The sequence below is a fragment of the Molothrus aeneus genome, chromosome 1 (genome assembly GCF_037042795.1).
Source record: "Molothrus aeneus isolate 106 chromosome 1, BPBGC_Maene_1.0, whole genome shotgun sequence".
Lineage (NCBI taxonomy): Eukaryota > Metazoa > Chordata > Aves > Passeriformes > Icteridae > Molothrus > Molothrus aeneus.
This window is the reverse complement of record NC_089646.1, coordinates 35,962,320-35,984,903: the sequence shown is the minus strand read 5'-3', so window position 1 is coordinate 35,984,903 and position 22,584 is coordinate 35,962,320. Positions and strand designations below refer to the sequence as shown.

At 41.0% G+C, this 22,584-nt stretch overlaps 1 protein-coding gene across 1 annotated transcript in view; it reads left to right on the top strand.

Annotated features, from left to right (window-relative positions):
* Positions 1 to 1,577: 1,577 nt before the first annotated feature.
* Positions 1,578 to 22,584, top strand: part of RFTN1 (raftlin, lipid raft linker 1) — a 95,862-nt gene continuing 74,855 nt past the window's right edge. Inside the window, exons 1-2 of the mRNA XM_066555098.1 lie at positions 1,578 to 1,680; positions 11,857 to 12,012. Coding sequence (XP_066411195.1) covers positions 11,868 to 12,012 — 145 coding nt within the window. The 5' untranslated portion in view covers positions 1,578 to 1,680; positions 11,857 to 11,867. The remainder of the gene's footprint in view (positions 1,681 to 11,856; positions 12,013 to 22,584) is intronic.

Here is a 22,584-nt window from a genome sequence, read left to right as displayed (position 1 = left end):
TGGTCCAACCTCCCTGCTCAAGCAGGGTCATCCCAGAGCACATGGCACATGATTGAGTCCAGATGGTTTTTGAAAATCTGCAGGGAGGGAGACTCCACAACCTCTCTGAGCAATCTATTCCAGTGTGTGGTCACGTGCACAGTAAAGAAGTTCTTCTTCATATTCAGGTGGAACTTCCTGTGCCATTTCTGCCCATTGCCTCTTGACTTAGTTGTTGGCATCACAAAGAAGAGCCTGGCTCCATTCTCTTCACACCCAACCTTCAGATATTTTATGCATATTAATGAGCTCCCCTCTCCTTTGCCTCTTCTTGAGGCTGAACAGGCCCAGCTCCCTCAGTCTTTTGTTGTAAGAAAGATTCCCCAGACCCCTGACCAACTTTTGAAAAGGAAATCTTGCGAAACAGAAAAGAAAGACTTACAAACACTCTGTAATGGAGATATGATCAAAGGAAATGCAATTGAAAAAATCCCCACAAAACCAGAAAACTGGGACATTTAGTGACTACAAGAAACTGCACCAGGATTACATGAGGTGCAGTGCAAAGGACCAAAACATGCCAAAACTAACCTCACAGATGTTGCAAAAGCAGTGGAATATTGAAAAAGCATGGATACTGAAAAAAAAAATCTTTGCCAAAGTGAAAGCCATCAAAAGGCATGGGATGCCATGAAGTGCAGGGGCATGGACCAAAGCTTGCCAAAATTGATCCCCATTGAAATCACAAGATTTCATTTCCCTTCCCAAAAGGAAATCTGTCTGCTGGACCTGCTCCAGAAGCTCCCTGTCTGTCTTGTACTGAGGAGCCCAGAACTGATACAGCACTGCAGGTGTATCCCTAGGGCTGAGCAGAAGGGCAGCATCACCTCCCATGACCTTCTGGCAATGCTTTTCCTGATGCATCCCAGGATTCTCTTGGCCCTCTTTGCTCCACAGGCACACTGCTGGCACATCGACAGCTTGTTGTCCCCCAGGACCCCCACGTCCTCCTCTGCAGGGCTGCTTTCCCGTAGGTTGGCTCCTGGCCCCAACTGGTGCGTGGGGTTATTCCTCCCCTGGTGCAGGACCCTGCATTTGCCACTGTTGAATTTGAGATGGTTCTTCTCTACCCAACTCCCCAATCTATCGAGGTCCCTCGGAAAGGCCGCACAATGCTCCGATGTATCAGCCACTGCTCCCAGTTTGTATCACGAGCGATGACGGGGGAGTACAGGGGAGCTGGGTCGGGCCGGGCTGGGGGCTGAGGCGGGCAGTGCATGAGGGACTTCCCGCCCCGGCCGGCGGGCGGAGCAATCCGCCCTTGGGCTGTGCCGCTGGAGCGGGCGGGAAGCGCGGCTGCCCGCTCCCTGCGCGCCTCGGGCTGGGCGCGGGGCTCTCGCCGCCGCTCGGAGGAAGAGGAAGTGGCCGCGGCCCCCGGCCGGGCCGAGCGGGAGCGGAGCCGCCGCCCCGGGCTGCGCCGCGCAAACTTTGTGCCGGGCCGCGGGGCCGTGTGGCGGCGTGGCGCTGCCCCGGCACCTCCCCGTCGCGGAGCGGAGAGGGGAGCGGCCCCGGAGCGCGGCGGGCGGGCACGGGCGACAGCCGGAGTAGGAGGAGGAAACGCTGTCAGCGGGGCGGGCCGTCTCCGCCCGCCGGGCATCCTTCAGCACCACCGGGCTGCGCTTCGCCCGCTGCCTGCCCCAGGTACTGCCGCGCACCCCACCGGCTCGGCGGGCAAACTTGGTGAGGGGGCGGGAGGGGGTTGCTGCTGGGCAGGGTCTGCGCGCCGGAGCGGGGAAAGCCACTCTGGGGCTGCGACTCGTCGAGGTCCTCTGGCTCCCGAAGTTCGGAGCGGGGCGCGGGCTGGCCGGCGTGCCCGGGTTCGGAGGGGCTGCTGGAGCCCGGCGAGGGGGGGCACTGCCTCCCGCCCGCTCCCCGGCCGGGTTTCCGGGCTGTGCCGCTGCTCCAGAGGGTCCGCTCGCTGCGGTCCTGCCCAGGGGCCGGAGCGGAGCCCGCCGGGAGGGCGGCGGGGCTGGCGGGCGGTGCCGTCCTGTCAGCCCGCGAGTGCGGAGACTGCCGGGCTCCGCCGGGCTGCCCGCGGCCGGGGCGAACCGGGGGCGGCATCGCCGGCAATCCCTTCCAGCCAGTGGGATGGTTATTTGCGTCCAGCCCCCGGCGCGGTGAGGCAGAGCCGGGAGGGGAGGGAGCTCTGAGGGGAGCCGGGTGAGCGCCCGCCTGCCCGCCCAGCCCGGCGCCGCTCCTCACATGCCGGGCACCTGGAGGCGGCGGTGCCGTGCCATCGTGTGGCTGGCTGGGGTCTGGGATTTTACAGTCGCTGTTTTCCAATTTTATTGCTTTTTCAAGTTCTTGATGTTGTTTCAGCACGGTTTTCTTACAATGTAAAGAGGCAGTGGTTCAGCATTTTTATGTCTGAGTGTGAAATACATCTCTCTTCTCTCTGGTTTGTCTAAATTCTTGTCAAAACAGCCTCTTCTTACAGCCTGTGTATTTCTAGAAAAGGGGAATTTAGTTGAATGGACTTTAACAGGTCTTCTTTGATACTTTCGGCTTAGTCAAATAATTAATGGGAGACATTTGTTCTCCATTACGCCTGAGCGTGCTTCCCTCCGGAGCGCTCCCGGCTCGGAGCAGAGAACGAGCTGAGCCAGAGGCTGCTGTGTGGCAGGACAGGGAGCGGTGCTGGAGTCCTGGTAGGGGTGGCTGTTGTGCTAAAGAGGATGCTGTATTTAAAATAATAAAAATATAACTATACCTGAAAGAGTGTTTTCAGCTAAAGTTTGGAAGCTGTGGTCTGATTGTATACTGCTTCAATTTTAATTCCCTTTAAAAAAAATGTATTTATTTATTTATTTTGTAGGAGAATAACCTTATCAAGCTGTAGCTGGCGTCTAGCTTACAAGGGGAGATCTTTTTAGACATCTGCTTTTATGTTTTATTTTTAATAAATCCAATCCATTTCAGGTCCTGGTATTGAATAACAAGTTAGTGGCAATAACCCTCTTTTTCACAATGGTAGTGGTCACATATGTGTATTTAATTTCTGTTTTTTCTAGGGAAAAAGTAAAGTCTCAGAATGAAGGGTTATTTTAGGAATCTAGCTTAACCTCAAGTAAGTTACATTAGACAAGGGGCTTTCCACCTCTTGAATGTTGGCATTCCCCGGTCTGAGAATGAAGCATGAAATGAGTATATACAGCTGTGATTAAATACCCTAAGGGAGTTCTGAGCTGTGGTACTGGGAAACATAAATACCATGTTGGGTATAATGAACTGGCCTCAGCCTCTGTGGTGAAAAAGCTGGGGTCACAGACTTGTGAAGAATTAAAATCAAAGTTGATGAAGTCTCTATTTGAAGTAAGTAAAAAATATTCACATGACTACTATTCCATCTCTAACTTCATGTGAGATCCCAGAGCTTCACACCTTGCACTAGTGATCTGCTTTACTTTTTACCTTCATCAGGTGGCTGGGGTTGTACTCCTAAGCAAACTACAAAAGGCAGTAAACATAGGACTGTCAAGTCTGTAGTTTTGTGTTTTACCATGGTTTTACTCACTGTCATTAAGCAGCTGTGCATACATTGTAATATGCATCTGTTTCTTATGCCTGCTCTCTGTGGGTTCTGAGTGCTGTGGGGTTAACTTTAAAAGAAAGTTGGATTCATATCTAATTCCTGTGGATGCTTTTGTCAGGTTAATTCAGTCTTTATTTTTTAATCTGCTGTGATTTCTCTTTATGTTCTTGATAGTACTACTCTTTCTTAGCATCCTGATAGTCTCCTGTTGTCGCATGGAGGCAACTTGCTTGAACATTTGCACATGGTATTTTGGCATAAATTTTACCTGTGCATTGTTCAGTGACATTAACACTTTGTTATCTCGACCAGAAATACACTGTCTAAAAGTATTTTGTAGAAAGATGTGGTATTATCTGAATCTTTTGCTTTACTGAAAGATGGTGTGGTACGAGCAAGTGTTAAATATTTTGGATGAATGTTACAGGATGATGTGGGTGGTGTGGGAAACAGGGGTCTCCCACCAACCTGCTGTTCCTCACATTGCCCCCACTGCTAGCACAAGGCTTGCCTTATTCCTCCACCACTTCTCCCTGATCCTGCTTGCTCCTCTTCCTCCCACCCTGTTGCTCACGTGCCCACACACACCCACACACCCCAGCTCTGTTTCCCTAGAGGAGTTTCAGTGTGGCTGGTGGCAGGGAGCACACAGAGGTGGCCTGGTGACTTGCAGGCCCAGGGACAGCACAGGGCAAAGTAAGAGTGTTATGCAGGGCAGCAGAGTCGAGCCCAGGTTGGTGATGTGAACACTGCAATGAGAACAATAGCACCTAATAAGAGTTTGTTGAAATCATGTTATCATCCTGGTGTGTTATTTGACATGCTGCATGCTAGTGCTGGGCTTTCTGTGTAACTTGTGTTTACAAGACCTGTCAGGGTAGTCTGTTCTAACTTTTCTGAATCCATATCATAGTTATCCATGTATTACTTTGCTTTCTTCCTGAAGCTTAGAAACTCTGGAAACTAGACCAGCAATTGTCTTAATTGGCCAAATTATGTTTTTCTCTGTTTTTTTTTGTGTAGTCAGTACATTTTCTTGTCTCCCTGGGAGACAGTACCAAATCTGATGAAATAGTTTGGCTTTTAATTCTAGCAATTGGGGCTGCAATTCATCATGACAGGTCTTCCAGAGTTCTTGGTATGAATCCAGATTAGTCCTGATTTGTGTTCTGCTTCTGTTGAGTTGTGGTATCTTTGGCTTCCACCGCTTGCCTTGGCTTCTGGCACATTTCATTTTATGCTGGTGTTTCTTGATCCGAGATTGTTCTTCTGCTGAACTTTGTTCCTGTCTCTTAAGCTCTCTGCTTATTCTACATTTCCTTCTTTATTAGGTAATTCATCTCACTGTGTCTGGAAACCTTCTTATGAATTCTCTTGTCACTCCTTGGGTTCCTAGTTCTGCAGATACTCATATTGTAGTTTAAACATGTTCCAGACCTCCCCTGTACATCCTCCAGTTGCTCATTCCTGTTCATCTTACTAATGAATTCCTTAGTTTTTGAGATTTGCTTTTTGAAATTGAAAACCTTAACTGCAGATTTACTTGGGTTGCTCTGCAGTTTAAATCAAATCAATCATAAAGGATAAATCTGGGATTATTCTTTCACCAACCTTCTTAGAAGCTGAGATTTAGTTATCAGCCTCAAGTCTAAAATCCTGACAGCACTGGTCAAATTCATAGATATGTGGTGAAAAAAAAATTGGTCAGCTGTCACATCTGACAATAGATGGGACTGATTTATGGTAATTGTTCCTTGTATATATATGTTTTTCAGAATGTTTCAAATTGTTTGGTAAACATTAGTTACTTAAGCACAGATCCCTCCACACAAATAAAAATTATTGCACTATTTATTGAAGATATGCTTACATATCTTCCTAGATGGTAATACTACTGGAAAAAAAAAAGACTAAGTAGTTATCTCTTAGTAAGGAATTTCCCTCTGAGGTGGTGTAATGTCACAAAAAAACTGTGCAGTGGTAAGGAAACCTGTGCAGGGTGGGAAAAATTAGGAGAAGTCAGAAGCATGGCTCTTTTTTGGGAACTGACAAAGGATCATCCTGGCATCCTCTTCTGCTTTCTTTGTTTACCTGTGCACCCAGTTTGCCAGGTCTGGTGTTTTTAATTCTCTGCTTCGGTTATGCTGTTTTTTTTGCCTTGTTATTTTTCCTCTGCTTCATTGCTTTAACTATGCTGGGAAAGGGACTTAACTATAATTTGCAAGCACTCTCAGGGTTTGTTTGGAGCTGAGTGGGGGACTAAACACTCTGGTGTTTCATAGACTGAGAAGGATGCAAGAATTAAGTGACCACATGCCAGCAAGTGAACTGAGCATGAAGTGCTTATTATTTTGAAAATGGAAAGGTCAGGATTACAGGAGTGAGGGTTTAAGAAAATAAGCATGTCTCATTACTGCACAACAAATGTGAAGTCCTGCAATTATTTGTAAATGCCTTCCAGCATCCCTGTGAGGTACCTAAGTATTACCCATAGAAGGAAGAATGAAGATGAAAGGTCTTAACCAAAATCAAGAGAGAAAACCTGTTAATACATTGCAGTTATCTTGTTTTCCAGCTGCTGCATTCATCAGTAAGAATACTATATTCTATATTTTGTGCAAAGAACCTTAGCAGTAACATAGGATATGTATTTTAAAAAATAAATTAATTAATGATAAAGCTTGCAAAATACGTTCACTAGTCCTGGCCCATAAATGCTTTAAATATGTTAATGCAAGCAAGCTCGCTCTCACTAATTTTGCTTAAAAACAAGCTGACAAGCATTAATTTTCCATACAACATGTTTTCCTTGGATGCCATTGTAAGTACTAAAATTACCTTGTTCCTATTTCAGCTGGTGGTGTATTTCACTTACACGTTTGCTAGCATACTCAGTCTAATGCTGTATACTTAGCAGTTGACTCTGAGATTATAAGTACTTAAAATGATTGTTTTGGAATTATTTTCAAATCATCCCTCTAAGTAGTCATTGACATTATGCATTGATTAGTTGAAATAAACTATTTAGGCAATATGTACTTAGTTGATAAGCATCCCTTAAATTACTTATTCTGGTAATCTATTCAAGCTTCCATTAGCCATGTGGTTCTGTTACATTTCAGTGCAATTTTCATTATTATTCCTTGGAGATAAATTGTTAAAGATTTTCATGAAAGGATGGATCAATAAATCAGAAGATTAGCCTCATTTATTCCCCATTATACCCCCCAAATGAAAATCAGATAGAAGGCAAGAGGTTTTTTGTTTTCCCTTCTTTTCTTTGTGCTCTTTTCCTTCTGAAAAGGAATCCTGGGGCCTGAATCACTGTTAACAAGAAAATAAGTTGTTAGCTACATGGTATTATTTTATCCTTTTTCTTTGCTAATTCTGAACTTGCTATATTTTGTCTATTTTGAACACACACTATCAACACAAGAAAGCAAATTCAAGCTGCAAGAGAGTATTTTAGCAAAGCTGAGGTTCAGAAATCATCAGCTGAGAACTTGACACATCTCTAAAAGAGCTGTAAAAATTCCTATGATACATTCAAGATACATTCATTGTCATGGATCACAGAGGTGATTAAAAGTGGAAATACTGCTGGCTTTTTTTTTTTTTTTTCTTTTGCTGGCTACAATTTGTTGTAATTTTTGGGGTTTTTTTCATGGCAGAGGATGGTATTGGTTTCAATAAGACTTATATTGAGGAGCGTTCAGGGTCAGGTCATTGGACATGCTGGGATGGGTTTCACCAGGTACAGGTACAGCACCTGTACCTCCAGATGCTCCCCAGAGCTCCTCTGCTCTTAAAGTACACAATGCAGGACAGTACTGGGGAGGAGGAGGTGGCAGCAAGAGGTTTATTCTGCAGTTTGTGAGTTGGGAGTTTGTTTGGGATGTGCAAATCCTGGGTTAAAATTTGCCTTCAGTTTGCAGAAGCAAGCTGCTCCTTTCCTAACCAGTGAAGGCCTTTGCTGGCCTTCACAAGAGAAACTTAGGAATTAATTGACTAGGCTTTGCTGTTGTTCTGCAAGTCAGCATACCTTCTATTCTTGATGCTTTGCAGAGTTAAAGTGAAGATGTAGACTAAAAAACTCCAATCTGTTGTGAGATTGGGGTTTCAGTTCTGGTTTTATCATCATGTGGCTGAACACATGAACAGTTTGAGATCAACAAGATCATAGACCACATGTAAGATTAATTTGCAATGTAAGTGAGTTTGTGAACAGAATTAGTTTTTCTGGCATATGTAATTGTAAAAGCCCATAGCTAAATCATAATTTTAGGGGTTAATGTTCTTCATTAAATGTTACTTTTCCAAGGTTTTTTTTCTAAGTATAGAACTTCTGAGTTGATAATTAATTTCTGCATTAATGAAAAAGAAAATGTTTATCTTAGAACCTACTGCAAAGCAAAAAGAATTTGAAAATTTGGCAGCGTTTTGGAAGGATTGTTTTTTAATTTGCTAAAAAGTGAATATTAGTGATAATATTTTTGTTTAATATGAATAAAAGTGGAATTCACATGCAGGTATAGAAAGCCAGGATAAATCTATGTAGTACAGTAACCTTAAGCATGTCTTACAGCAAACTAATACACCTGAAAATGTGCATTGGAGTGAGTTTAGATTACTTTGAATGCATCAGTGATGAACATTTCTTACAGCAGTCTTTGATAACTGCAATGTAGAAAATTTAGAAGGGGAATAATGTCCTGTTGACAAGTAGATTTGTAAGTGAAAAGCAAGGAGATACTTTCAGATGATGGTGGGAAGACTAAACAGCACTAACTTTGCTGTGAATGAAAGGAAGAAGGTAATAACTGATATTAAAAGCCTTTGAAAGGTTGTAAAGCAAGCTGTCCCAGAAGGACATTTGTGGGATAACTTTGAGCAGAATCTGGTGATTGAGTGATGACTTGTCATACACACATCATCAGTATATTTGAGAAAACTTTTAAGGATTCCTACCTCTGTGGAATTATTTTCACACTTAGAGTTCTCTGTTAAAATAGGAACTTAATTTTTGAAGATTTGTTTTCTACTGCTGTAGCATGTGTATTCTAATTACTGTGGAAAAGATTGTGATGTTGTGAAACCTAATTTTTGTCCCCTGATCCCTCATTTTTTTCAAGTGGAAGCATCTTTTTTCATCATCCTTTTCCATATGCCTGCTTTAAGTAACACAACTGCCTATACTTAGCAAAATGTGAGGAAGCCTTTATCCTCAAGGATACTATTTGAAGTTTTAGCTAAACAGCACTAAGGTGAAAATCAGTCTTCTAGGAAGCAGTCACTCAGGGAATTAGTAACAAAAAGAAGTGTGTTTTCAGTCCATTCCCAAGTGGGCAGGTAGCTTGTGCTGATTGACTTGTGAGTTCTCTCTGTTCGCAGAGGTCGTTGCTCACATGGGTAGTGAGGGTGGAGGAGTTTTTTTCCAAAGGGCTGAGAAAATGTTTGCTGGAGAAGCACAGGAGAGTGTCTCTGGCTGCTGCTGGAAGTGCAGGCTTTTATTTTTTAATACTTTCGCCCCAGTTTGGGAAAGAATGCAAAACACTCTGCGATGTGAAATGCAGAGTCCCCAAGGCCTCCTTCTGCAGCCATCACTGTCTAAGAGTCCTGTGGATTTCAGACTATTTGTATAACTAAAGGTTGCAGGCACTGCAGCAGAATGACCTCTGAAATGAAATTTTTTTCCTTACAAAACGCTGTGTACTTATGATGTGTAAGAATTACTGGGCAATTGCTGAAACAAGAAATTTGGTACACTTGCTAAGACTTACTGCTATTTTAATTCATCCTTAGCACAAGAATGCTGCTAGATGTGTTCCATTATAGCTTATGGAAAAATACCTAGTGTCTTGTTAGGCTCATTAATATGCAACACATGTTTATGTATTAAAATAAATAACATTTTAGACTGAAACAAATAATATTGCACAGGCAAAAGAAGAAACTGCTGTAAATATGAAAGAATAATCTTTTAATGGTAATAGTTGTCATTACAAAAAAAGGTGGAAAGTATCACTTTGGGAACATAAAAAGATCATGAGGATTTTTAACCTTAAATTCCAAATTTAAAAAAATTGAATCTGCAAACCTCGATTTCATTGATAGAAATTGTTAAAGTAGTTTTTAGCTTTCCTTCAAAATAATTAAGGAAAGTTGTTTTCTGCTGGATGAATCCACCAAATATTGAAACTTCAGGAATACAAATATCACATCATCCTTTTTTCTCAATGCTAGAGGTCTTTGTAGCAAATGTTTTTTCTGCTTCCAGGTTCTATGTGATCAAATATTTACTGTATTACTTTTCTCAAGGTTGATGTGTTGTTCAGTCCTATTTTGATCAATTTATTAGGGACTTTGCAGGAAGATGTAGGTGTGCATTTTTGGACTTTGCACATGATAAGAAGGTGGGTGGTATTGCTGAGCCCAGGAAAAACTTTCAGCTCTTTCTTCCAGGGGTGCTGGAGAATGGGGTGAGGCTATTACTGAGCAGTAGAAGCAAATAGGAATAGAAAAAAGTTATGAGAGATGAGTTGGAAACTTCTCAGTTAGTTGTGTTGCATAAAAATAAGGAGAAACAGGTTCTTTGTCTGCTAGGAAGTTGACAGTAAACTGTGAATGTGATGATTCAGCTGTGAATGATGATTTTAGGTGCAGTAGGTGTATTATTTGCACTAGAGACAGGGAAGCATGAATGTTATTTTCATAAGCCTTGTTAAGATCTCATTTTGAGCATATGGCCACCTGTGTTCATGTAGAGAAATGAGAACAGTGATGCAAATGAGAGTGAGTGGGGTGATGAAGGGACCACACCACAGATCCTGTCTAGGAAATGGCAGAAAAGGCAGAATGCATTTATCATAGCAAAATATAGCAAGGGACTTGGGAAATATTAATAAGAATGATTTTGCAAGGAAGTATGAGGAAGGAACAAAATTTATAAAAGTTAAACCACAGTATAAGTAAAAATGTAGATAATTTTATGCAAGTGGTTTCCAAATACATTGGGGCTGTATATTTGCCTAACTTTGTAAGCTCTTGGGGAATGGAGCTGTGGCATAGGCTTACTAGCAGCTCTTTGGAGATGGTGAACCTGAGCAAGGTTTTCATTCTCTGCTTTAGGTTTATAAACTGTCAAGGTAAAGGCAGCTCTGATCTGTGCCTGAACTTTCTCAGGTGCTCACTGCTGTGTGTCACAGCTTGCAGGGAGGCTGTGGCACTGACCTTCCTGGTGCTCCATGCAGTGTGTTCACACTATATGGATCCCATGCCTTTGAGCATCTGGGGGGGCCTGTGGGAGCCACTCTCTCTAACTGGGTGTTTATTCTACATTTCCCTCCCTGTTTTCAGAGCATGACTTTATCTGTGTAGGCAGTGGCAGGATGTTAGGTGGTTGTGATGAAAAACCTTAGGTGCCTACCTGATGTGTCTTCACACTTTTTGTTTTTGTACTTGATGCTGGTTGAAATAATTTGCCTGAGCCCCACCAATGTTGTTGAGAGGAATTAGAGGGTTTGGATCACCTGAATATTTTCAGCAAGTAATTCTTCCATTCTTTCGTACCCAGATGAGCTATAATGTGCAGGATATTGAGAAACATTTAATGTGTAGCAGGAATGGTTGTCAGGAATAATCCTTTAAAATGTTGTGGCTGGCAGCTTATTAAAGAGAACTAGATTTATCTAATGCAGTTCTGTGGCCAAGTGCCTCTTCTGTTTTGAAGACAGATTCGTAAAGTGCCATTATCTCCTAAAAATTGATGTGGGAGGAAGTGAGGGTGTTCTGTAAATGCAGGTAGTTCTCTGCAGAGAGAACTTGCTTTTTACATTAAATTACAAGGCTGGATATTAATTTGAATATTACAGAGATCTGCGTAAAAGTTAATACTAGATGCTCTCTTAGTAACTGCATATATAGAAATTGTTACTAGGCTGACAACCTTAATATTAGCAAGTTATTTTGCATTTTCAGCTACTTTTTATAATGGAATGTGTGTCTTCCAGAGTGTACCATTGAATACATTTGAAAGTTGCAAAATACATACATTAAACTGTCGATTTTCCAATAAAATAATAGTATGTCTGAGGGTAGATATGAGTAGTATATTCTTAAGTTACAGCATTTATTTGATTACGTGATTTTATGTAGTTTGTAGGCAACTTGCATTTAAAAATTAAAAATCACCCTAATGTACTAGTGTGGGGCATGAAACCAGAAGGAAAAACCTCAAAGTTAATCATGCTTATGCATTTTCCCTTTTCCCTACCTCTTTGTATCAGGAACTGCTGAAATGGGTTGTGGATTGAACAAATTAGAGAAGCATGATGAAAAACGACCTGGTAATATCTATTCAACTTTGAAGAGGCCCCAGGTAGAAACCAAAATAGATGTTTGCTATGAATATCGATTCTTGGACTTCACTACACTAAATGATAGTAAGTACATAATATTTTTCTTTAGATTTTTTTTTTTCTCTATTAAAGTAGGTGTGTTAATTGGTCCATAATGTTTTTTGAATGGTAGTTAAGTTCTTAAAATGTCTTCAATTTCTTTAAGTAAATGCCTTTTCTTCAGTCATAATGCTTCCATGCAGAGATCTTAGTGAGAATTTTGTGTTAATTTTTAGCCTTATAGCTGGTTACAGGGTATCAGATTTTAGGTTCTTTTACCCTTCCCCCATTATCTGTTTTGTTTTCTTTGATTTTTTTTTTTTTTTTGTGTTTTTACTCTGCAGTGGACCTTTGTTTCCTTAATTTGCATCTTGTCCAATTTTCATATGGTAAAGCAATTCAGGTCTGCAAGGTTATATACTTTGCTTTATTGCTCATTTTCCTTGCTCCCCTTGTGCCTCTGGGCTCTGTGAGAGGTATTTTGAGATGCTGAAGTTAATGTCTTCAGTTTTGATAGCTTGCCATAAATAACTCTTAGGCGGTTATAGATACTTACAGGTGCACCCATGTAGGTGGAAACAGGATAGTGGGAGACACTGAAGAACTAAAATATCAAAGGGGTGAAGATTCAATCTCACGCATTTTTTACCTTGTTTTTTTTTCTTCAGTCTGAAGTAGTCTGGGTTTAATTCTTGTGGCAATCCATAGATATTTTGGTTTTTTCCTTGCTGATTGACGTCAAGTGTCTCTGCCAGTATTGCTCACACCATTGCCTGTGCCCTCTTTCACTTCAGAATTAGCCTGTTCTACAAGCAATTACTCCTCACACCATTTGGGAATCTGAAGCTTGAGCAGAAGGCTGGGACCTGCTTCTTGCTATATATAAAACACCACAGTACCAAAATCTGCTAGAGCTGGCTGGCAGGATGCCAGGTTGAGCCTCTGTGCCCTGCAGTGTGCTGCAACTTCTCTTGTTTTGCAAGTCAGGTCAAAGGAGAAGCTGGAGCCTTGAGTCTCTCATGGTGTGAGACAAAGAGCTGCTGCTGGTTTGTCACTTGATGAGACACCTCATGCAGCTCAGCACGTCAGCCCAGAGTAGTGGGAATTGGTTGGGTCTTAAAGCCTGCTGCAAGCAAACTTGAGTTTGAAAAAGGTGGAGTTTTAGCACAGGTGGTTGGACAGGACTGTGCTCTTGCAGGCAGTTGTGAGAGTCGAGAAATTTTGTCTTTGCAGACTTTGAGTGCCTGTCTTCTGTATTTGTGTTCTCTTATGTTTTTTGATACACTAATTGGGATGCACTGCTGTTATTGAGAGCACCAAGCAAATGGTAGAGGAATTTTTTTCATGTTTATGTATTGCAGTTGTTTCGACATTTATGTGTTTTTATTTCAAAGTGAACTGTTTATGTCCTTTGATAGTTTGACAGCTTTTACTGAGATGTATTGCAAGTTGTGTCATTAGCAAAAATGAATTAATATTGAGGACACACTTCTCTGGGCTTTTCTGGAATGTTCATCACTGTTTTGTCTGAGTGTCTCTCAAGCTTTAGCATGTGTATTATTATCCTGTTCTCTCATGAAGTCTCATCTTTGACACTGTGGAGGAAGAATCAGTACTTGTGGTAGCAATGTGGCTTGCCTCATTGGAGGATGTCTGGTAAAAAGAGAAAAAGTTAAACCCAGGCTTTCTAAGTCTGATTAAATACATAGGTTCATTGTAAAGCATACTTGTATATGTTTTTCTTACTCATCATAGATTGTTATAATATGATTTTAGGAGGGATGGCTTTAAGGAGACTTAGTAGAAGCACTTCTATCAGATTCTTGGGCTTGCCAAATAGCATAAGCTCTCCAGCTTCACTGAGTTCTGCTTTGGCATGTTGTTCCCCATCACTGCAGTCTCTGAAGATGTCAGCAGATAGGCAGATGTGGGGGGATAGAGTGTTGTTCCTGCTCTTTTTCCTTAGTTACCACTTATGACTATGTGCTCTCAGGATTGGCAGTTCCCTCCCTGATCTAGTCATTGGCTGTGTAAAGGCTCATGTTGCACTATGTAGTGTTATGACGTTCCATTTATGTTTTTGCTGAGAAATAACCTCTGCAGATAAATAGAGTTAACAATGAGTGTTTCACCTATATCTGTGTGGATTTGGAGGCTTCTAAGAATGAAATGCTCCTAGAGGTGTAAAAAAAACCATTTGGATTGTGAAGTGTGTCTTCTGTGAATCTACTTTAGCTCTTCCAGTGTGTATGTATATCGTGACATCATTTTTTCCACAAGTTTTCTCCTCCACTGGGTTTTTAGAATAAGCCATGTTAAATTATGAGTGGCTACAGAGTATTTTATTGTATTCTTGTGCTAGGCCTTGTTTACAAAGCTAGTGAGCCTGGTAGTGCAGACGGGTACTCATTTTTCTCTGTAGCTTTTCTACAGCAATGATTGCTCTGATAACTATATCTCTCACAAGTCTTTAATCTTAATGGTGAAAAGGAGGTGATTGTCTGCATGTTGCAGGTGGGAGTACTGCGAGAAGTTTTCCAAGCTCTTAGCATTTCTTCCTGTGTTCAAAAAGCAGCTCTTGTTGACTTGAAACATAAAGGTGGATACTGGTCATATTTGCAGTTTAGAACAGCGTATATTTGCAATTTTGATACGCAGATAATGAGAGATCAGTTCCAGAATGTGGCATATGTTTAAAGTCCTCTTTGGCTGGCTGATTTTTTGGGGTTTTTTTTGGTAAGTTTTTGCAGCTGTTTGTGGGGAAATCCTGCTCCCCTCTCTTGCCTCCTGTCAGCTCTGTGAATTGATTTAACTTGTATATCTGGCAGTTTATGTAGTTTTTCTGTTTGGTTATCCTCTGCCGTATGAGTGTCTTGTGGAAGGGACTGAAGAATGCTGGAGTTGGTTGAAGTGAAGGGAGCATATTGTCAGGAAGAGAAATAGAACCTTCTTTAAATCAGCTCACACTCTTATGAACTCACAGAATCACTGAGTGAGCTTGGAAGGGACAACAGTGGGGTCATCTGGTCCAACCTCCCTGCTCAAGCAGGGTCATCCCAGAGCACATGGCACATGATTGAGTCCAGATGGTTTTTGAAAATCTGCAGGGAGGGAGACTCCACAACCTCTCTGAGCAATCTATTCCAATGTGTGGTCACTTGCACAGTAAAGAAGTTCTTCTTCATATTCAGGTGGAACTTCCTGTGCCATTTCTGCCCATTGCCTCTTGACTTAGTTGTTGGCATTACGAAGAAGAGCCTGGCTCCATTCTCTTCACACCCACCCTTCAGATATTTTATGCATATTAATGAGCTCCCCTCTCCTTTGCCTCTTCTTGAGGCTGAACAGGCCCAGCTCCCTCAGTCTTTTGTTGTAAGAAAGATTCCCCAGACCCTTGACCAGCTTTGTAGCTGTCTGCTGGACCTACTCCAGACGTTCCACGTCTGTCTTGTACTGAGGAGCCCAGAACTGGATGCAGCACTCCAGATGTGGCCTCCCCAGGGCTGAGCAGAGGGGCAGCATCACCCCCCTCGACCTTCTGGCAATGCTCATTCCCTTAGCATCACTCTCTTGAAAACAGGGATAAAACTGTCCTGACAATCATTTTTCTGGAATGTTAGCTAGAAACTTAACTTTGCTTGCTGGCTGTCTTTGGTTACTGTTTATCTTCTGACATGCACAGCTAAAAGAATGTAAGAAAATATGCTCCTTTATGAAATTTTTTTTTTTGAACTTTTGCCTTGCTTGGCACGGATGCAGATGTATGTCCAGTGGAAAATGATGTTTGATCACTTACTTGAGTGCTGTGTAAATAATGCATAGATGCAAAAGACAGATTTAAGGTTGCAGGTGTGAGCTTCATTTTTATGTTGCTCAGTGTTAGAAACTGATTTACTTGAAAGTGAAGTGTCTATGGAAAGACTATCCAAGCTTTCAAGGAAAGCAGGTTATGAAGTGCCCATCAGTTTCCATTGTGTGCCTCAACACTGATAATCTGCATGGTTCTCTAGAATTGAAGTGGTTGGACTTGCCACTGTCCTTTACTTTTTGAAAAAGCATGTAAATTGCTAGGAGCAAAGGGTTATCTAGTGTGGATTGACACTTGAGGAGTAAGGGGCTCTTTGCTAAGACATTTCAGGCTTGAGATGGGCATGCTTGTTTGGAGCTGTCTGCTTTATAAATCTGCTTATGAGCCTGATCTTTCTTGTTTATTTTAAGGTGGTCTCTTCCAAGAAATCCATGTCTGTCTTCTGTGTTGTCCCTTGACAGTGTCATTCTGTGTTCTATTCTTTAGTCATCTGTAGTGTCCAAAGCTTATGGGCTGCTTTTCTCCCTCAGGTGAAACCACATCCGTTTTCACCTAAATTAAATTGATAAAATCATCACACATTTTTACTTGTGAAGAAGATATTACTATATTTGTGAATTGAGTGGCTCATTGCTGGTTCAGCAAAATGTCAGAAGTGCAGAGGAAGTTGTCTTCTCACTGCCCTAGAGACAATACTAATGTTAAGTTGCAATGACTGAATTTAAAACAATTAAAAACCCAAGGAAAACAAAAGAGTTGCAGCAAACCTTTTGCCACAAAGCTGGAAGAGACAAATTAGGGTCTACTCTATAATACTTCAGGCCTTTACTATAAAAAAACCTGAAACAACAAAAGATTGTATCACCTGCCCAAAAGCCAAAAATTGTTTCTATTTTCCATCCTTTGCCTTATAAAAAAATGGGATGAAGAATGATCATCTTATATCTCTGCTATCTCCAAGTTTTACTGGAAATAAGAGGCAAATGGTGAGCAAATCTCAGGAGGATATAGGCTGGCAGATGGAATAGTCTTAAGCAACCATGTTTTCAACAGTGCCTCTATGGGGTAAGCTGGTTTGTTTTGTTTTGGAATTTTGTTGGAAAGAGAAATATTTCAATAATCTGCATTCCTTCCTTGCTCTTATCTGATCTACTTACTTTGGAAAACTGTCCTTGCTTAGACAGATCATACAGAAACTAAGCTAACTTATTCATCCTCTATTTCTTTTCTTTCACCTCTTTGGTTATGATGACCTTCTGAGAAAAAACAGGAATCTGATAGTAATTTCACTCTTCACTTCTCAGAATAGTGTGGAATTTTTTGGTGTTTAGGGGAATTTTTTTGACTGACTTGATTGGATTTTTTTTCTGTTTTGCTTTACATTCCTGTAGTATTTCATTGGCCTGATGAGTTACGATAGGTTTTGGCCTTGAATAAAGTTGGCATGAAGCATATGCTAGCCATGTGATGAGAATGGAATGGGGTATAAATTTTTTTTAAATGGGAAAAGGCTATACTCTGAACAAGCCATTTGTGCTGTAAAACCACTAAAATCCAGATGTTTTGAAGGAATGAAAAATACCAATACTACACGTCTCAAAGAAGTTTTTAAGTTATGATGTGAATACACGAACATATGGTTTTTATCCTGATTGTCAAGAATTTGTCTCTTTAGTAAAAAAAACCAAAAAAACCAAAAAAAACCAAAACCCAAACAAAACAAAAAAAAGCCAAACCCGGAGAACAACATGAAGAAAATTATTTAAAAGGAAGGTTATTAATTACATTTTAACATTCCCACTATATTTGTTGCTTGAATGTTGTAAGTGTTGTAGTCTAAGGACATGTATTTTACCAGGACAGTACTCCTAGTTTAATAAATTTGCTACATACAGAAACCTTCTTATTTGAGGCATTTTAGGGTGTGTGTATATATATATATCTATATATGTATGTGTATGTGTGTATATATATATATAAAATTTGAAAGTGTATCTATCTTTCAAGCTCTGACAAGCATATGGATACTTTACCATCATGTTTTGGAGACAGTTATACTGCTTAAAAACCACTTACTACCATATTATTAAAACTTCTATGGCTGGGCTTTTGATTTTTATTGATTTTTTTCCTAGTACAAGACACAAATGATGTGCTAGTGGACCTTTATAGGGGGCATTATTACATCAGAATCAATAGTTAAGAGTATATCCATACTGAAGTCTTTTATTTGAGATTAAATTTCAGTTTTGGCTTAAATTAATAGAAGCCCCCTCAGTTTTCTCCTTGGAGAAGGAAAGAAGTCTGATTCAGAATTTGAAGTGTCATGCACTGGAAATTGTGCAAGTAGAGGACAGAGAAGCATTTTTCCTGTAAAAAGTGCATGCATTTTTGGTGAGGAAGTTCTTTTTGCTGTACAACGTAGTACTTGTTGATTTCAATGCTTACATGCTTACCTTCTCTTCCTATCAGTAATTTTTACATTAAGCAGTTATTTGTGCCTGACTTCTGCTTTCTGTTTCACTTCACCATTCACCTGGGAAAAAACCCAAAACCCAAACATAAAAAATAAAAAAACTCCACGCAAGTGGCTGTGTGACTGAAAAAAGAACAAAACCTGCAACTCTGCATTTGCAGGTGTGATTTGATTTAAGACTAGTAAAAGCAAATATTTCCCCATTGGCAAAGTTACCTAATTTTATTTTCATTTCTGTAAGCAGAAGAACATAAATTAAATTAGCATTTGAGTTTTGTATTTCAAGTTGACCAGGTCTGTTACCACCATTTAGTCCTCAGGAGTGATGAAATAAAATTAGCGGGGCAAAACATTGTTAGGTTATTTATGAGATGTGATAACTTGAACCAGACTGTGTATAGATTGCCTATAACTGACTAAAACAATCCTTCAGAGCAGATTAATGTCTAGCAGGTTCAGAGCAGAAAGATGATGAGCAGGAGAGGCCAATGGATTACTGCTTTGTAGCCCAGATTCTGCTAATGCTTCCCCTTTCTTAAAGCTTTGTCCATGTGCATATCTCATTCAACTTAGTTTGATTATATGTGTGTGATCTAAAGAACCAGCATAAGGGTTTTGCTGGTTTGGAGCTTCTGTCCTTTCTGTTAATGCAAATATGAAGAAATGAATTTTTTTGGCTTGGTTTTCTGTTTCAAGTGAATTCCAGTCTGTGGCAATACAGAATCACAGAATATTCTGAGTTGGAGGGGACCTCCAAGGATCATTGTGTCCAACTCTTTAAATAAATGGCCCATGCAGGGATCAAATCCACAGCTTTGGCTTGCTCCTGCCAGCTGAGATAATTTCCAGTAACCCTTAAGGACTTGCCACTTTTAAGTCACAGCAAAATGAAATGTTCCTGCTGTAGCAGTTTATAAAACTCACTTATGTGTCTCAGGCAATTTGCAATTTGACATAAAAGGAGCATTCCATATGTTGGGAGTTTAATAAATGCCATAAATTACATCATAAATGTAATTGCTGGAAAGAGTCATTAGATTTGAACTTTACTGTTTTTTAAATAAGGATGCACAACTGTGAGATGTATTTTAGTTTTTAAGTGGAAGCTCTGCTTTCCATAATTATTGGTTGTATCTAGATCCTTGTTGTGATAGACTGCATGCACTCACTTTTTCTTCTAACATATGTATGTATATATATATATATATATGTTTTGTGTCTGTACATCAGTGAGGTGTGCAATACACAGACACATATATATCATTGAGAGGAGTAATTCCTGGGGATATGAGTCTTCAATCACTTAAGTTTTTCTTTATGTATACACTTAATTATACCAGAATGGAAAGTGCAGAGAGCTTTAGCTGAAGTCCTGTGATGACTGTGACAGAACTGGGAATAAGTCCTGGGTAGTCCACTGTGCTGGTGGCTAGATCATGGCCTTCAAAACAAGAAGCTGATCAATAGTATGAATTAACTATTCTAGCCCAAATGTTAACAGCTACATACCTGCAGAAAAGCTGTACCATTCACATAATTTCAAATATGAAAAAGCCTAAAGTTTGTTGGCATTTCTTGTCCCCTCAAGATCCAGCTGTACTGTGACATTGCTATTTTGTGTTGGAATAATACATTATAGACTAGATGAAACCTTAGATACAATATGGTATGTATGTTAGAGAATGTAAGTATGATGTGTTTTGGAACTCTGTTTTCAACTTGTGCTTGGAAACAGTTTTGGTTTAGATGCTTTTATGGAATCCCAAGTACACCTAGTGATGTCATAGCCACACTTTGTGTGTGGATTCTGCTTGTGTATTTAGACACTGGGTGTGTGCAAACCAGAAATGGACTCGGGAGGAAAGGAACATCTGCAGGATGTTCTATTTATACATGTTTCAATTTGTCAAAAAATGTGTCACAATAGTCATGTGGGTACTAACTTTCTAGTCTGCACTCATTCTTAGAATGAAGATTGGGTTCCTATAATACTCCATTCTTATCATGCAGTCATTCATTTTATCTACTCTGTGAGCTCAGGGTTCTTCTTAATGTAGTTAGTGAGTTCTTCCAAGAGATACATTCCATCATCACGTTTACATGAATGCTGTAATTCACTCACATCATGGAAAAGTATAGATACTGTCTAAAAAGAGTTCTCAACTTCTAAGAAACCTTTTCTTTCTCTCAGCAACTCAGGAACTGCACATGATCCTTTGAGTGGCTGTGTCTTTTCTTTGGCCTCTGGCTTTGCACATTTTTCCAATCTTCATGTGCTTTTCATCCTCCTGATACTGTTCAAGAGCCAAGGGGCCAGATTTGGCAGTCTGCAAGGCTGGCAGACAGGCATTTCTCATGGAATGGTGAAGTTATTAAAGCCACAGGTTTTTTTTCTGTTTTCTCAGAAGCAAAACTTGCCCTGTGTTTAACTGGAGCAGGAGATCACACAGTAACTTCAAATAGTAAAAGTCTCATGGTTTTATTATGAGAGAGAAGTGATTAGGAGTCATTACTGTGGTAATCTGCTGAGTCTTTTTAGAACTTGTTGCTACAAATTCCTTGACATCATCCAGATAAAAGATAATATACAAAATCTGTGCAGTATTGTAATGGAGTTCTTAATATATTTACAAAATAAATTATTGTTGTTTGGCGAAGATCTCCTGCAAACAAAAGTTTAAAATTGGTTCATCCTGAGTGGAGTATAGCCCCTTTGAGAAAAAAGAAACTTTTGGTGTCAACTGCTCTTGACCTTGAGATAGTGAAAGCACCAAACAGATGTACATTGATTGTGCAGGATTTTAAAAATGTTTGCATTTATATTCCTGATGTTCCAATGTGAAGAACAAAAAGCCTCTGTTCTGATGGAAATGGTGTCAACATTCAGCTGTTTCACACAGCCTATAACAGTGTCTTGGTGGGTCATGTCCAAGGGTCTACAGGACAGGCTGGTGTCAGGCTGTGCATTGTCTGAAGCCAGTAGTGTGGGGCAAGAGGAGCAGACAGCCAGGTTGGGGCAGTTGCTTCTGGGAGTTTACACTCACCATTAACTGTCTTTGAGGGTTTTACTTTGGACAAGTCATGTGTTCTGCTGTACACTGGGCATCCCACTGCATGTGTTTCAGAGCAGCCTGCAGGAAAGGTATCTGCAAAATGCTCCTGTCTGGCTTTGAGCCCTTCTGGGGGCTACTCCAGGACATGCTGGTTTGTCCCAGCATCTGTCTCACGCTTATGAGAGCTTATTTCTACTTGTCATTGTTCTGCCCAAGTGACACTTGTAAAGAGATTTCACATTCAGAAGCATGTCTGATTTCTGTTCTACATCTGTTCTGGGTTTGTTTTCTGTTAATGCATTTTCATACATGCTACCAGTGCATGTATGACTGCTTGATGACTTCCCTTGACTTCTTTTTGCCACTGGCAGCTGTGGCAGCTACTCTGTGAGCACACTCCAGATGGGCTGACTGCCTCCTGCTTCCTCCCTAGTGTTGTCTGAGGATGAAGACATGGACAGTGTTTTAACCTTCACAAGTTTTTGCTCTTCTGTGTGCTCTGCCCTACACCCATGGGGGAAGGTACCACGGGTGTAGGACACAAAGTTGGACTGGTAGGGTTAGTGCTTGCCTCTCCACACTGGGGATGGTGTGGTAGGTCAGAATTTGCTGTTGTACAAGCTACTGCTGTGACTTTGCCATTGTTGGATGAAATTCTGGGAGTCCAAACCTGTGTTCACAGGTGGCTGTTGCTCTGTGTTGTCCCATGATTGCAGTACCTGTTGGTCAGTGGTTGGGCAGTTTGGGGAGGGAGGACAGCTTTGCAGTGTGATCCTGCAAACACTATTCCAAACACTGCTCTTGCAGAGAGGCTCAGCAGAGCTCAGTGTCTAGAAGAGAGGAGATCCGGTCTTTTCCTGGTGGCATTTAGCTGTTTATCTCTTCTATATGGGCATAGTTACTTTGTCTCTTGCCTGACTTTCAATGCCTATTTTGACTTTTTCTCCCTGTTGGCAGGTGCCTTTGGTTGCTGATTCAGTGGCCCTCAGGAATCATTACAGACTTGGGACTGAGTTTTTTGCTAAGGAAAAACATGGCTGAAAAGTAGCAGCAGCAGCAGCACACCATGTGGGAAAAGGGAGGGGTAAGAGTGAAACTTGTGCCCTTATCTTATGAGAAGTGATAAAGGAGGGAGAACTGACAAAAGGAATGGTGAGAAGGTCTGTCCTTCTGCTCCCCTAGCTTGTAGAGAGGAGATAAAGGAGAAGGAAGGGGAATAGTACATTCTGATCAAGTCCTGCAGTATGGAGATCATCTCCCCCCTATTCTCAACAAGCAAA